Source organism: Hemicordylus capensis, chromosome 4 (assembly GCF_027244095.1).
Source record: "Hemicordylus capensis ecotype Gifberg chromosome 4, rHemCap1.1.pri, whole genome shotgun sequence".
NCBI lineage: Eukaryota > Metazoa > Chordata > Lepidosauria > Squamata > Cordylidae > Hemicordylus > Hemicordylus capensis.
In genome coordinates, this window is record NC_069660.1 from 227,399,992 (window position 1) to 227,416,852 (window position 16,861).

At 42.4% G+C, this 16,861-nt stretch overlaps 1 protein-coding gene across 8 annotated transcripts in view; it reads right to left on the reverse strand.

Moving 5' to 3' along the window:
* Positions 1-16,313, reverse strand: part of C4H18orf63 (chromosome 4 C18orf63 homolog) — a 41,296-nt gene extending 24,983 nt beyond the window's left edge. Inside the window, exons 1-7 of one of the 8 annotated variants that reach the window (XM_053243148.1) lie at positions 15,790-16,313; positions 15,516-15,678; positions 15,050-15,214; positions 13,458-13,536; positions 11,846-11,902; positions 9,117-9,228; positions 3,995-4,036 (exon numbers count right to left, since the gene is read on the reverse strand). In XM_053243148.1, coding sequence (XP_053099123.1) covers positions 3,995-4,036; positions 9,117-9,228; positions 11,846-11,902; positions 13,458-13,536; positions 15,050-15,183 — 424 coding nt within the window. In that variant the 5' untranslated portion in view covers positions 15,184-15,214; positions 15,516-15,678; positions 15,790-16,313. The remainder of the gene's footprint in view (positions 1-3,994; positions 4,037-9,116; positions 9,229-11,845; positions 11,903-13,457; positions 13,537-15,049; positions 15,215-15,515; positions 15,679-15,789) is intronic. The other 7 variants (XM_053243142.1, XM_053243145.1, XM_053243146.1 and 4 more) reach the window with 7 other exon arrangements.
* Positions 16,314-16,861: the final 548 nt, after the last annotated feature.

Consider the following 16,861-nt stretch of genomic DNA (forward strand, 5'->3'; position numbering starts at 1 on the left):
GACTGCATCGAGAGATGCCACCATCAGGCCCAGGATGCCACCATCAGGCCCTGGGATAGACACCTGTTTGTCTTGAGGAACGACCTGTATAATAATGAGAATTTTTTGAATACATTATTGTTGGAGAATTAGCCTTTCTAGAGATATATCTACTATGATTCCCAGATGGAGAATCCTCTGGGTAGGAATAAGCTGGCTCTTTACCTTTTTTACCAGGAAGCCATGGTCTGTCAATGCTTGAATGGTCTTGTCTATGACCCTGTAGGCACCTGGAAGATCTGGGGCACCTATCAAAAGATCATCTATTTAAGCAAATATCCTGACTCCCCATATCCTGGGGTAAGCTACCAGGCAAGCCAGAATCTTTGTGAACACCGTGGATGCAGATGACAGTTTGAATGGGAGAGCTTTGTGCTGGTAATGGATTCCTCTGTAATGGAAATGAAGGAATGGGTGGCTGGATGGGGACATGCAGGCACACCTCTGTGAGGCCAATTGAAGCTAGGTAGTCTAGATGATGGAGAAATTCTGCTATGGAGTGTAAGGTCTCCATTTTGAACTTGCTTTGGTGTACAAACTTGTGGAGTTATTTTAGGTCTAAGACAGCTCTGAGAGAGCTGTCTTTTTTTGGAAATGGTGAATAGAATAGAATAGACTCCCTCCCCCAACTAATGTTGAGGCACCCTCTCTATTGCTCCTATCTTTAATAGATACTGAATTGCCTGTAACAATCCTGAGAGTTTGTGAAGTGAGTGGGGGAGGGGGTGTCCTCAGCAGTCTATTTGGAGCTGTAGCAGATTACCAGCCTTTGGCTCAGAGCAAGCTCACGTGAGAGGAAGAAAAATGCTGAATCATCCCCTCTATGCTTTCCGAGCAAAGGCTTCGCCCTTTAAACTTTCCTGTACTTCTGGTATTTCTAAGATTGCCATCATCACCCACTTACTGGCAGAGCTTAAATTCCCCCCTCCTCTGGCTTGGGTTGAAATCCCAGGGAAACTCTCCTGCTTTTGCTACTGGAAAAGTATACAAAAACCTTCCATGTGCAAGCTTACACATAGAGAGAAAACTAACAGCTGCCAAGCTCCTGAGGCATGTGTGTGCACCAGAGTAAGAACCCTTCCAGCCCCTTTTCTTCTGAGACAAAAATCCACAGAGAGGATTTAAAAATGCAAAGAACAAAAATAACTATTCAAAATACTACAGACAGCTTCTGTCTGAGGGTCTCTCAGCTAGTTTCAGGTAAACAAAAGAAATACTCAGTGGTTACAAGAATACTTCAAAAAACACCCCAGATGATATTGGGGAGGCACACTTTAAAAATCATGGTTACCCAGTTGCAAAGAACATGGATGTAAGAAAATACAAAACACCTTTAAAAGTTTAGCTGGATGGGCGCAAGCTTAGCTTAGTTACATTACAGGTAAACAATAATAGAATGGTTTCAGGGATATGCAAAACACATGAAAGAAATATAAGTTTCTAACACAAAATCTGATTAACAAACTATGCTGGATCCCCTTTTCCTTGAAAACTCACCCTAAACCTGATGAGAATCAAGCTTTCTGCAATCCTGTCTCTCAAGGATCTGCAGTTCTTTTCGCAGCCATACTCCATGGCCAACTGTCCTGTTCTCACCCACAGCCTGTTCCCTTCTAACAAAGAAACTCTTATTTTCCTCCCAACCGCTCTCTAGGTCCCACCCACCTGGTGTGCTAATTGGCTGATCCCTGGGGTTCAGCAGCCTGTCAGTCAGGACAGGGTTCACTTCTGGTTAGCTCTTTAGGGGAGAGGAGGGGCTGATCAGAGGCTGATCACTACATGAGCCATTTGGGGATAGCGGACCATCTTATTTATGTATTATTTATTTTTCTATGTTTCTTTGAGAACTTTGGCAGAAAAGGAGTATACAAATATTTGTAGTACACGTATTTGTAGTATTCGTAGTAAGACCCTAGAAGGAAAGTAACTAAGCTTGGTATGCATATACTAATAAGCCTTCCCCAGGAAATTAAAGGTCATCATAAAATAAAGAAATTCCTCAGCAGAGCCCAAGCGTGAAAACTATTCCTACCACGGATTAGCCCTGAGGACTAGGACCTCATGATTAGATCAGAGTGAACCTCACACTCATCCTGATCTCTACCTGTACGCAATTCAGCCTATCTGAATCTCCCATAATAACAATAAGCTCAGTCGCAAGACTTCATTGCTGTCCCTCATTGATATTCAGATAAGAATTCTCAGTTTAGAAGGTGGAAGGAGCTCGACCTGTCAAAAACGTTCAATCTTTAGGGTATAAACCTGCCCCCCAAGAACTAGTCCTTTCTTCAGCTTTCATGCAGCACTCATTGTCCAGTGTCATCCAGCATCAGCATTGGTTAGCTTTTCCCAGCTCGTTAACCTCCCTGTGGATTTACCTCCACATCACTGTTCCTGGGGATTGAGGCCACCCTGATTCTCGTTAGCTTAACCATCAATCCTACTAAATGCCAATATAGAGTACACGCTCTGTAGATGTCATAGAAATTCCCAATTCTGAGAATCTCTGAGCTGAAATTGCTATTTTGGGCCCCTCAGTCTCTCGCAAGCCACTAACCTAGATGCTCAGCGTTCCCCCTACCAAGCAGATCTCCAACTTCATTGCTCAAGCCTAGGCAAGCTGCAAGACAGGTAGATATAGCCTCTTCCCTCAGTTGCTGCTTTAAAACAAGGATTCCTTTTCTCTCTTTTCTTTTACTAGCACAAGTGGAGCTCCTGGAGACCCGTTTTTGATAAACACGTGCAGAGCTGAAGTGCTTCTATGATCAATGTTAATATTCATGCAAGCAAGTTTTGTCTCTCAAATTCCCCACATGAATGATTAGGTTTATCAGTATTACAATTAAATATCTATGCTATTGATTCCCCACATGAGATTGTGTATTTTGATTGATCTTCAATAAAGGTTGCATATCTTGCATTAGAAGCTTGTGGTCCTCATTTGTATCATTGCCATGTCCGCACTCAGGTTAGCCCTTGCTGCAAAGTTCCCACAGCAAACACATGTCATGCCCTACGTGTCGTAACAGTGTGCAGGCAAGCAAAACACAGCTTGGACGGCCAAATGCTGAACAGCAATGGAGATGGAGGAACGCTGTTTAAGGAAAAGGCAGGGCCCAGTATTTGAGCTATTTGAGTTCCATGCTTTTACTGATGGCTCAGGCCATTGGACATCTCTGTAAAGGCACAGAACTCAAAACAGGAAAACACAGCTCTTCTGTCTCCTTGGATACACTTGCCTTGTTCTTTGATTGCTTGTGGTGGAGAGGAGAGGGAGGTACAATTTCCCTACCACACATTAAGATCATCTGAGGAGGTCTGTCTCCAGTTACCACCAGTACATGTGGTGGCGACTCAGAGGCGGGTCTTCTTTGTAGCTGCTCCTGGACTGTGGAATGCACTCCCTGCAGAAATCCATAATTTGAACTCTTTATTGGCCTTCAGGAGAGCCCTTAAAACCTATCTATGTGGCCTGGCCTTCCAGGGTTTTTAAATTGTTGTAAAGGGTTTTTAATGTTGTAACCTGGTTTTTCAGGGTTTTTTAATTGTTCCGATTATTGTTTTATAGTGTTTTATAATCTCTGTTTTTGTTGTTAACTGATTTTAATTGTTCTGTTTTAATTGTAAACCACCCTGAGCCATTTTGGATGGGCAGTATAGAAATTGAATGAATGAATGAATGAATGAATGAATGAATGAATAAATAAATTAATTAATAAATTAATAAATAATAAATAGATATATGACTGCATGAGGACTGGAGATTGAGACTTTTAAAGCTAGAGGTCTTCTCAACCTGGAGATCCTAATATAGGTCCTGCTGGTGATAATCTGAAGGATGGATTTGGTCCAAGTTCCACTATTTATCAACCACTGACATTTACATCAAGGCAATGACAGATCCAGAAAGAGCCATATGTATTCTGCCCTGCCCACCAAACAATCTTGTACTCACCAACTGCATTTTGCTTTCCCAGTAGAGATAAAAAATCTTTCCCTTAATAAATGAAATTGGTATTAATCAGATTTAATAATACTTAATACTTAAAAGTACCCATAGAATTACTGGACAATAGGTGCTGACATACTGAGCAAGGGAACGCAGGTGTCTTGAGCACCACCCATGCTCCTGAGACAAGTAAGCACTTGTCTGGTGCTTGACTGGGCTGTGCCACAAGGGTCCTGTGCATATAGTTGCACGACACAACACCCATTATTTCCATAATGGGTGTTCGCACGGATACAGGAGTGCGGGTAGTGCTGAAACCATCCATGTTCCCTTGAGCTGTATGTCAATCATTGATCCTAGACAGTGCATTACTTCAAGTGATAATTATTAAATTCAGATCTCACAAACATCAGATAAGATGGTAAACTCGTAGCTCAACTATACCATTGCAGCTAAGAACTCGCTTTCTCCTGAAAAAAGATAGCTACATTTAGAAACTAGAAAGGGAGAAAGACTCTTCTCCCTGACATACTGGTTTTCTATACACAGGTGTCGGGCTTCCCTGTCAGCCCCGGTTGGGGTGAGGCGCTTATCTGGTCGAGCAGTGGAGGAAACGACGACCAGAGTGAGCCTGACCCCTTGCAGGGCCAGCAACGCGCATTTGCAGAGGCCAGGGAGTCAAGGAAACCAGGAGGCCAGTCACATAAATGAGAATTAGATCTAAGGGTTGCTTTGGCAGTTTCAAAGTCCCTTTCAGCTCTATGGTTTTGTTTCTGTATGTGCAAATTATTTCAAAATCAATAGAACTTAAGCGCACAATAAGTGCTTCTGCATCACTAGCACACTTAACTTAGGGATGTGCAAAACGTTTTGACTTGAAATAGGCCATTTTGAGTGCTTCGAGTTCAAAATAAAACACCTTCTAAATAAAGGTCCTGTTTTGAGCTTGGAACAAAACAACCCCATCTTGGTCGAAAAGTTTCAATGTTTCAAGCACCATTTTGGAGGCCTGTTTTCCCCTTGCTGATTGGTTTTCTGGCACTGGCTTCTGATTCACTTGCAATCTCCTTGCTTCTTGGTTGGCTTATCATACAAATAAAGTGTTGTCATGGGCAACTGTGCCCCCATTGGCTGGGGGAGGGGGCAAAACAAAAGGCAGAGATTGCCCTTATGCCTCTCTTGTAGAGGAGACATCAGGAGAGGAAGAAGGAAGGTTTGATTTTGTGGTTTTCTTTTCTCAGCACTGAGTATAATATATTGTGCGCTTGCAACTTGCTGGATCTCAGATTTGCACAGGCAGAACTTGATTGCCTTCCTTCATTAAGTTGTGGTTTGTTTTGCATGTGAGATACTGTTGTGGCAAGAAATGGACAGTGGCAGCTGTCATGTGCATAATACTTCTTGACGATTGCTGGCCTTGAGACTAACTTGTGCTTTACTCACTGCTCTGGTCTGTTCTGCAATCTGTATTGTAAGGTATACCCACCCAGTCAAAATGTGGCTGAAGTTGCTCTCGTTGAATTTATGGCTATGCTTGCTGCTAAGGGTGCTTCTGTGGCAGCTGTTGCAATGCTAGGAAGTAATGTAAGGAGTCATAATTGTGTGTGAAAGAGCAACTTGTACCAATGATGCTACTGCAGCACAGTCACTGTGGCTGGCAGTGGGTTCTGGGTCAGTGATTCTTTTTTGGCCATTTTTAGACAGTGTTTGAAATGTGTCTTCTGTGTTGAGAGGGACAGATTCCCTTTTACTGTTTGCTTCTGCAGTGTTTTTCAAGGCAGGGTTGCAAAATGCATTGCAAATTGCAATGCAAAACATGTGTGGGAGCTCTATGAGTGTAGTTTGTTACAGCATAGGGAACAATAGAAAAACTTGAAACTCCCCATTTTCTCCATGTGTAACTCCTAGGGACACCAAAGTGGGTTGTGTGGTAGGGCATGATGGGTGCTACCTACCCCCCAACCCACAAAATAAATGGGCAAGCCAGCAATGTTTAACAAATTTTAAATCTTTCCCCCAAACCCCTAAAGGATCCATCATGCCCTACCACCCAACCCATAAGAGCCAGCTCTAACCACTCTAGTGGTTAGAGTGCTGGACTAGGACCGGGGAGACCCAAGTTCAAATCCCCATTCAGCCATGAAACTAGCTGGGTGACACGGACAGTCACTTCTCTCTCAGCCTACCCTACTTCACAGGGTTGTTGCGAAAGAGACACTCAAGTATGTAGTACACCGCTCTGGGCTCCTTGGAGGCAGAGCAGGATATAAATGTAATAATAATAATAATTATTATTATTATTATTATTATTATTTTACACAGTCAGACAGGTGTTATTGACTGGTTTGTTTTATCCAGACATCGAGTCCTTCCCAAGGACCTGGGATGCCAGAATTTTATTGTCAATGTTGTTGCTGTTGTTATAGATATCGTCGCAGAATATAGGCTGTTCCCAGTAAAGCTGCTTTTTGTAACTGGCTGATGGTGATTTCTGTGGCCCCTATGGTGTTGAGGTGCTCTTCAAGGTCTTTTGGAACTGCACCCAGGGTGCCAATTACCACTGGGATTATTTTGGTCTTTTTCTGCCACAGCCTTTCAATTTCAATTTGTAGATCTTTGTATTTGGTGATTTTTTCTATTTCTTTTTCTTCTATTCTGCTATCCCCTGGTATTGCTATGTCGATTATTCTCACTTGTTTTTCTTTCTTCTCGACTACAGTTATATCTGGTGTATTGTGTGGCAGATGTTTGTCTGTTTGTAGTCGGAAGTCCCATAATATTTTTACATCTTCATTTTCTTCAACTTTTTCAATTTTATGGTCCCACCAATTTTTGGCTACAGGTAGCTTGTATTTTTTGCAGATGTTCCAGTGTATCATCCCTGCTACTTTGTCATGCCTTTGTTTGTAGTCAGTCTGTGCGACCTTTTTACAACAGCTGATTAGGTGGTCCACGGTTTCATCTGCTTCTTTACAAAGGCGGCACTTGCTGTTTGTTGTGGATTTTTCGACTTTTGCTCTTATTGCATTTGTTCTTAGTGCCTGTTCTTGTGCAGCCAGTATTAAACCCTCTGTTTCTTTCTTTAAGTTGCCATTCTTAAGCCATTGCCAGGTCTTGGTGATGTCTGATTTTCCACTTATATTGTGCAAATATTGACCATGCAGGGGCTTATTTCTCCATTTTTCTGCTCGGTTCTTGACTTGTTCTTTCTTGTAGGCCTGCTTTGTTTCATTGGTGTTGAATAGTTTCGCATTATTGACCATTTGAAGTGCATCTTCTTCACTGTCCTTGATATATTCTTCAAGGCTTCTTTTCTCCTCCTCGACTGTTTGATGGACTTGCAGCATTCCTCTTCCACCTGAGCTGCGAGGGAGGTATAGCCTATCGACATCACTGCGGGGGTGCAGAGCATGATTGATGGTCATGATTTTCCTGGTCTTACCATCCAGCGTCTCTAGCTCTGCCTGGGTCCAGTCTATTATTCCTGCAGTGTATCTGATAACAGGTATAGCCCAGGTGTTTATGGCTTGTATGGTGTTCCCGCCATTGAGTTTGGACTTGAGGATTTTTCTAACTCTCCTGATGTATTCACTTCCAATTTTTCTTTTAACTTCAGTGTGTGCGATGTTATCAGCCTGGAGAATGCCCAAGTATTTGTAATGTTCTTTCTCTTCCAGGTTCTTGATCTTGCTTCCATTGGGCAGTTCTATTCCTTCTGTTTTTGTTATTTTCCCTCTGTTCATTATTAATGCAGCACACTTGTCTAGTCCAAACTTCATTGCTATATCGCTACTGAATATACGGACAGTGTTTAGCAATGATTCGATTTCTGACTGGGACTTTCCATACAACTTCAGATCGTCCATGTACAGCAGATGGTTGATTTTACTTGATCTTCTAGATGTTTGATATCCGAGGCCTGTTTTGTTTAGTATTTGTGAAAGTGGGGTCATGGCAATTACAAACAACAGAGGGGATAGTGAGTCCCCTTGGAAAATGCCTCTTCTAATGCTAACCTGTCCAAGTGTCTCGCCATTGATTGTTAACTGTGTATTCCACATGCTCATTGCTTTTTTAATAAATATCTGAATGTTTTTGTTGACACCAGTTGTTTCTAAACATTTTAGTATCCATGTGTTAGGCAATGAATCGAAGGCTTTCTTGTACTCAATCCATGCAACACTTAGATTTGTTTTTCTTCTCTTGCAGTTTTCTAAAATCATTTTGTCAATCAGCAGCTGGTCTTTTGTGCCTCTGGTGTTCGGGCAATTTCCTTTCTGTTCAACTGGAAGCTGTTTGTTAGTTAATAAGTGTTGCATCACTTCATCTGCTATTATTCCAGTTAATAATTTGAACATGGTTATAATAATAATACTAATAATAATTATTATTATATAATATATTATATTAATATTTAAAATATAATATAATATAATATAATATTATAATAATAATTATTATTATAACATGGTTTTGGTGTCCCTAGGAGCTACCCATGGGCAACAATGGGTGTTTCAATTTCCCCATTGTTCTCTATGGCTGAAACACTTGAAACATTTCAAGTTTGTTTTGTTGAAACAACAAACAAAATGTTTCAGCCATTTGCATTTTGTTTCAAGCTCAAAACAAAACAAAACACAAAATCTTTTTTGTTCACATCCTAGCTTAACTTTCTTTGGATTGTTTTCAGTGTCTGTTTCTTGGACTTCTTATTTCCACTGTCTGCTTCCAAGACACAATTTCATAACAAGTAGCATTTAGTAGGAGATACAATGCCCCGTGGTGTGCAAGCAATAAACAGACTGATTCAATTTGGGGGGAAATTTCTGATCGAAAACATGCTTCAATCAGAAAGACATTCCATTAGACTGACTAGCTCAGTAACATCCAGTTAGTGGCCCACAGAACATTCCCACCACACTATTCTTTTATCCTGCCCTTATTCTGGTTCCAGATCAGGAGGGGAAATGAGTGATGCATGGGCGCTGTAAGCCATTCCTTATGGACTAGTGCGATATTAAAAGTACCCAGGCATATCTGAAAAATAGAAATTGTCTCAATCTGCTAAAAGAATGTGATATAAAGCACTACAACAGAGTTGTGATTGCCAAAGGCTCAAAATAAATACCTTGTATCAACAGATGACCAGCTTGGTTCCACATAGGTGCAAGTTTGGTTATAAGTGTATAAGAGAAGCAGGTCTGAAAGACAGCTGGTATAACTCTCTCTGGCCTCGCCATCTAAAAAGAGCCACCAAGGAATGACAGTTTTAAAATATGTATGCTTTTTCCTCAAAAACAACAACATGGGATATCATATCTGTAGAACACTGATGCAATGTATCAAACAATATACTGAATCAGACCACTGGACCATCTAGCCCAGCACTAATAGCTGAAACTCAGGTCTCTCCCAGCCCTCTACTTGATCTACTTAAATCAATCAAAGAAGTAGTTTGTTGCTGTAAAGTGCTAATACAGCTGCCGATTGTGAACGGTCATTCTCTTGGTCCAGCACAGTATACTTACATGAATGCTATTAAACATGGGGGCGAGTCATACTATTGTCCTGGGCGGGCTGGGAGGGGGAAGGCTGAACTTAATTTACCTTCTCCCCAGACAACCAGATTTTCCTTCATAGAGTGACTTCTGTGTGCCCTCACGGACAGCCCTGCTCCATGCAGCACGGAGCAGGGCGGAGGGATCCAGGGCCGTAACTTGTTGTTCTGGCTTCCCTCAATGCAGTGCACGTTGCATTGGGAATTCCCGCATCAGAGGGGCATTTTATGCACCTATCTCTGTTACTGCTCAGGCTGAACACAGCTCAGGGAATCACACAATTCCCAGCAGCCAGGTTAAGGGTGCAAGAGCACCCTTAACCTCAGCTAAAAATCGAATTTGTTAAGGGGGTTAGGTGGTCAGGGAGTGGAGAGATCTGTGAGGATCCCACCACTTCTCACTACCAGCTCAACCTTTCTTGGGTCAGCCCAGGCAGGGTTAGGCTAGCCATGAGAACAGCCTCATAGTCAGTGCTAAACAGGGTAGGTAATGCAAATACATTTTAGGTATATTAAGTGCTGAAGTGTCAGAGTTCCACTCTAAATTCTTTCATGGGCCTGGGCTTATTTCCTCCACCGAGTGCCTCAGTTATGGAGGGAAGGGGATTCTCAGACACCTGTAATGTCCTCCTCCCAGTCTTTGCATCTCATTGACTGGACTCCTCTTGCAAAAGCCTTGCCCACTGAACTCTCCTCCTCAGCACTGTTTTCCACTGCTTTAAATAACTCTATGCAATGTTGGAAGTCTCACATGAGTTTGTTTACCATGTTTTTGTGGGAGGCCAGTCAAGCGCACAAGATCTCTTTGGGTTTGCTATCCCCGCCCTGCCTTGGCACAGTTATGGTATCAGCATTTCAGAAATCTTCCTTTGCTTTGATCAGCAGCTTGTCTCCGCAGCTTTATTGTTATTAAGGTAGTTTTGCCTCTATCCGGGGCTAAATCCCCAACATTATATGCATTACATATTGCTACAAGCTTCCCATTTCACCAAGTGCTGAGAAACTGTAGGGGTAACCTTATATACAAATATATAGGCCATTGGAAGCAAGAAGACTCCTAAGGATGTGAAGAACCAGTCCACCACGAACCAGTCCAGGTTGACCGTGAACCACTTTGAACCAGTTCAAGCTAGTTCGCCGGTTTGACCAGCCCAGCTAGTCAGTTCTACCAAACCGGTTCATGGAGCAGCAATTTGGTCCGACTTCGGACCAAACCGCCACTACCGGTCTATGCACAGATCTACTCCTAACAAATAGGCAGCAAATCTGTTAACCCTGAATCAGATTTCCAGAGAGCCACTTCATCCCTCAGTGAGTCACCTGCAGCCAACTCACAGGACCCAACTCTTTTCTGTCTACCTTTAAATTACAAACTGTTTCTCTGCCCCCTTCCATTAGCTCTGATGGAGTTACATTCCTAAGTATCGAATCATCAAGGCAAGGCGCTTTTAATGTACATTAACAGGCTTCTGTCAAATCCTTGTACCCCGTCAGGTGACACTTTAGGCAAAACCATACAGCTAGTTCCATTCGCAATAACAGATATTCCAAACTCACAGGAATATTAGATACATTCATCTATCTATACAGGCTACTTCTTGTGCACTATGGGAGTCACTGCCTGGATTTCATTATGCAATCTTATTAATCTGGAACATATACACAGATAATATTGGAACAGTATGCTACAGAATACTGGTATTCCAGCTAGAAACTCACAAAATGTTTTCAAACCAGTCCAGCTACTTATCTGGCTAAAGGCCAATGATAAAGAAACGTGCAACCAGAAAGTCAACAGGAAAGCTGCACAGTAGTTTTACACCGTCTGCTACAAAACAGTCATTTGTAAAAATGCATACATTTTCTAAAAGGAAAAATAAAATGAAATAAAATTAAATACTAATATCTTAAGGACCACCTATGCCCGCATGGACCTATCTACATATATAGATCTTCCTCAAAGGTCTCTGCTTTCAGAGGCAACAAAAATAAAGGCCTTCCTGGTATGTAGAATAATTCTTGGTTGCAGAATGATATCCTGAGGAAGATTTGCCTGAGTCTACTCTTGCGTCTTTTTGTACCAAGTGAAGACCTTTTTACTTAGCACTCCTTTTAAACTTCTGCACTACTTAAATGTTTTATCTAGTTTCAAATGTTGACCCAAACATTTTTTTAAAATTAAGTTGTTTTTATGCCTGCCTGACTGGTTATCAAATAAACTTGTGTTACTCATTGCACTCTTGCATGAATGGTTACATAAATACAAAAACCTAACTAAAAAAACTATTTTGATCACTTACCATAGCTCCATGTTTCTCTATATAAGCTTGAATTTTTCCTGATTTGTAAAAGGATATCTAAACCAACAAAAACAAAACAAGAACATGAAGGCACTTTCCCAGTTAGGTAACACTTAATTATTTATACTTTCATATTTTGGGGAAAGGTTTAATCTCAACTAAAGAGATCACCTTACGTGGCACAGCGGGGAAATGCTTGACTAACAAGCAGAAGGTTGCTGGTTCGAATCCCTGCTGGTACTATATCGGGCAGCAGCGATATAGGAAGATGCTGAAAGGCATCATTTCATACTGTGTGGGAGGAGGCAATGGTAAACCCCTCCTGTATTCTACCAATGAAAACCACAGGGCTCTGTGGGCGCCAGGAGTCAAAATCGATTTGATGGCACATTTTACATACTAAAAAGATGATGGATCTCTAGATGACAATTACATCTAGCTGACCCATCTGAGTTGTTTGTTCCATAGTCAATAGGCCAGTTCCCAGAGAAAGGACAAATTGTTATTTACTTCTACTATCACCATGCACCCAAACCACAGACTGCATTGGAGAAGTGGTAGGAAGACACTGTAGTACAGTTTAGACATAACACTAAGCCACAGAGATGTGCATGGAACCAGTGACTGCCACTTTGAAGGTGGGGTGGTAGCTTTAAGGACTGGAGAGGGTACGCTCATCCCGCCGCTGCGTTTTGCGTGTGCAAAATTGGTCCTGCCCCCTGTCCTCCTTGATGCCCTGGTGTGTTGTGGACTGGAACTGGACGGTGTGCATGCACATATGACGTGCGCACAAGAAAGCGCAACATGTGCACATGCACTTCCATCAACCTCTGGTCCGCGATGTACAGGGGCAGCTGCTGCCCCGCAGGACTGATTTTGCACACAGCACTGGTGGGGGAAACACAGCGGGTGTGTGCGTAAGAGCACCCTTCCTAGTCCTTAAAGCCATCCCCCCCATGAAACAGTTCTGTGAAAATCTCTATTTAGCACTAGGAGTTTAGAATGAGCTGCAGGCCTACGTTTTCCCTCTTCTCCTCTCTCCCATGCAAGATAAGTCTGAAATTCTAGATATCCTATTCCAAGGTTTGATATTCTAATGCATTCTAACTCTAGTTAACAAACTGCAGTTCCTTCAGTTCATACATAACTTTTGTTCTTAAAGAGAAAGCAAGAGCGTTTGCTCCTTTCTTCTTGCACATGGGACAAGAGAAGTGGGGAGGAAAGTGAGTGTGAGTTCACAGTTCCCTTAGGTTTGTTCAAGTAGTACTAAACCATGGTTCAGCACTACATCAGGAACATAGGAAGCTGCCTTATACAGATCCTTGGTCCATCTAGCTCACTATTGTCTATATGGATTGACAGCAGCTCTACAAGGTTTCAGGCAGGAGTCTTTCCGAGTCCTACCTGGAGATGCCAGGGGTTGAACCTGCCTGGAATCGTCTACATGCAAAACAGACACTCTACCTCTAAACTATGGCCATTCCCAGACCTGTGTTTATTACAGCACGAAGCTGTGATCATAATTAGGATCAGGGTACCAGTCTTATGAATTCTGCTAACAAAACAAGTATGAATCTATGCATTTAAAAGTATCAGAAATATTATTACTAACCGTCATAACCACTGAAATTTGATTTAGTGTTCCAGGAACAGGTGAAGAAAGCACATCTTCATGCAGAAGCAAGAGTTGCCTAAGTAAAGTATTCCAAAGTTGTCACTGACTGTCATAATTTCATACTAAGGCTGCAATCTTAAGTATACTTTCCTAAGCAGTACAGACCATCAACCCAGTGCTTCTGAGAAAATCTACTCTATAGCTGCATATTTTTTTAACCATTTCTCCATTCTACCATTTCTGGGGAATTAGGATCTCCTCCACAGCAATATCTTCTGGACTACATGTGGCAGCATATATTACTATTAAGAAATGAGAACTTGCTTATAAATGGCTTAAGTCTTCAGAAATAAAGAAACCCACAAGAACTGAATATTAAAAAGAATACTATCCTCACTCCAAATTTCATCCCAAGTTACTGTTCTGTTGAAGAAAAACTGCACCAGTGAGATCTGTACCTAAAACCATACCTAAAGCTGAGATCCTAAGTATGCTTACTTGGAAACAAGATAGACAAGAAAGACAAATAGCTTGGAGATACAGGACAAACAAAATGCAGACTGTATTGTAGCTAAGATTTGAAACTAGTGGGTGGGAAGACAAGTTTCTTCTCACCCACTCACTTTTCCCTGAACTTACTTCTCCCATGGCCAGCCCCTCCAATGCTGAGAGTGATAAGAAAGCAAATAATAAGAATATGAAAACATAAGCAGTCTTCCAAATTGGTTGTAACCCATTGGTTACAACTGCCAATTACCATGATGTTTAATTCCATACATTTCACCATAGGTATTTCCCATAGAAGTGAGTGAGGAGTAGCCAATCAAACAAAAGAAAATCCCAGCAATGACATTTTATAATCAATTATATTATCTGGTCTATGAATCCCTGGTCCAAGGCTGGCTATGCCAAGAAATATACAGTGGTCCCTCGACTTACGAACTACTCGACATAAGTATTTTTCGAGTTACAAACGGCAGTTTTAGATCCGGTTTTAGATGCGGTTTTTTCGACTTACAAATTTTTAGATGGGGTTTCCTCGACTTACGAATTTTACATGCGGTTTCCTTGACTTGCCTGCCTGTTTACTGCCTGTTTATTCTTGAAAAGAAATGTTCCTGTGCAGTTTGCAAGCCTTACTGGGGGTCTGGGTCTTTTTTCTAGGCTCCGGAACGCATTAATCCGTTCCCAATGCATTCCTATGGGAAACCGCTTTTCGACTTACGAACTTTTTGACTTACAAATGTGCATTCGGAACGGATTAATTTCGTAAGTAGAGGGACCACTGTAGTAGCAAATATGTTGGGAGACCAGGCAGACATTCTATTACAAGTAGATTTGCCAATGACTTTTCACTGAAACAAGAATGATAGTGAACTAGATTTCCTTGCAGATGAAATACTGAAAGATTGGGGATGAAGAAATAGCTTGTAATGCACATTCCTAATTTGCAAGAGTTGTAGTTAAGTTCTTGATTTTGTTCCAGTCTCTGGATATAATCTTTATAATCGTATAAGCAGTTGACTCTGATCCCAACTATTAGCAACCATTTTTGCAAAGACTAAACCACTCCAAAGCATTTAATTTACCTGCACATCTTCCTTTGTGTCATTCTAATCTCAGTTGCTGCTAACTGAGAACTCACTGTAACTTTCACAACACAGAGTTTTTGCAGCTCAGGCAGACTGATGAAAAACAGAGACTGGCACTTTGCATTATTCATGTTACTTTCTTAATTTCAACAACTCAGCAACCTGACCGTCAATGTAAGGAAATATGTGGTTAGTAAAAAGAAGGTATAAGAGTATGTATAGAGCAATACTTTACAATCTCATTCCAGATATATGGTTGTTAAAATATTTAGGTGTGACACTAAGGGCTTTTCCAGATGACAATAAGCAGCGCTTTGAAAAGAGCTTGTGAGGAGCTCTTTTCAAACACTCAAACCTTGCTCTCACAATTTAGTGCTCACACACAGACAAATAACACTGCACATTATTAACTGAACATCACTGATACTATTTAGTCATATATTCTCTCTTTGTACTTACTTACCACTAGTATACATTGCTGAGAGGACAGATGAGTTAATTACATGCATGAAATGGAACAGTTTTTCAAGCAAAGTTAAAAATGCTCAAAAGATTGTTGTGAGACCTTGTCTTGAGGGAGAAGTGGGGGAAGGAAACGTCAGAGATGGCACAAAGTGAAGAGGAGGCTGTGGAGAATAATGAAGTAAAACGGGAATTAAAAAGGGGGTTAGCTTAGGAGAAAGAAAGGGAGCAGCTGGAAAAGGAACAATATATGAGGAGGAGACATCCCGACACACCTTTGACACTTCTGCAATCTATCTAGAGGAGAAAAAGGCTTCCGTCATTAATAGCCATAAGCAACAAGTTCAACTTTTCTCCCCCAAACCTCTCCCATGCAACTTCGTCTCTTTCTTGTGCGCTACTGCTTCAGATCGCTTTGCCTCCAAACAGGCCCTCCTCACCCCTCACTGTTTCTTCCCGCCTTTGGAGAAGTCGGCCTCGCGCTGGCGCGAGGTAGGAAAAACGCGCGGGAGAAGTGCGCAAGCGACCAGTACATGGGGGTGGCTAAGCGATTTAGCAAGCTACAATGCAAAGGAGTGTGTGGGAAAGGCCTTGCTCCAGCTTTCTGCTGTGCAGCTCTGGATTTTTGGTTCTAGTGTCTGCTCAGAGGTCAAGACACGAAGCGCTTCCTTTACGAAAGCGATAACCTCTCCTCTTTCCTCGCCCCTAGGCAACTACGGCTAGACTGGACTGGAGCCAGCCCAGAAGGAGGAACAGAATTGCCTAGCAGTGACAACGCTTAGTTCTCTTTGACAAACGACCTACGCTTTGGGGGCCTGTCCAGAGGGTTTAAACCCGTTGTTATCAGTTGCCCTTGTGATGTGAACATGGTTCCTCCCTGGGTCCGCCGCGTAGTCAATCAAACAGACTCAGTGGGAATCATTTAGAGGCTTTTATTGCTACTGCAGTTTAGCAATCTATTATATTAATTGTCTAGAGAGCGAGAGAGGCGCTGTGGGGGGAGAGAAAGAGCGAGCGAGAGAGGCGCTGTCGGGGGGACAGAGCGAGCGAGAGAGTCGCGTAGGGGGGAGAGACAGCGCGAGCGAGAGAGGCGCTGTGGGGGGGACAGAGCGAACGAGAGAGTCATGTAGGGGGGAGAGACAGAGCGAGAGAGAGGCACGCGGGGGAGAGACAGAGCGAGAGAGAGGCACGCGGGGGAGAGAGCGAGCGAGAGAGGCACGCGGGGGAGAGACAGAGCGAGCGAGAGAGGCGCGCTGGGGGGAGACAGAGCGAGCGAGAGAGGTGCGCGGGGGGAGAGAGCGAGCGAGAGAGGCGCACGGGGGAGAGACAGAGCGAGCGAGAGAGGCA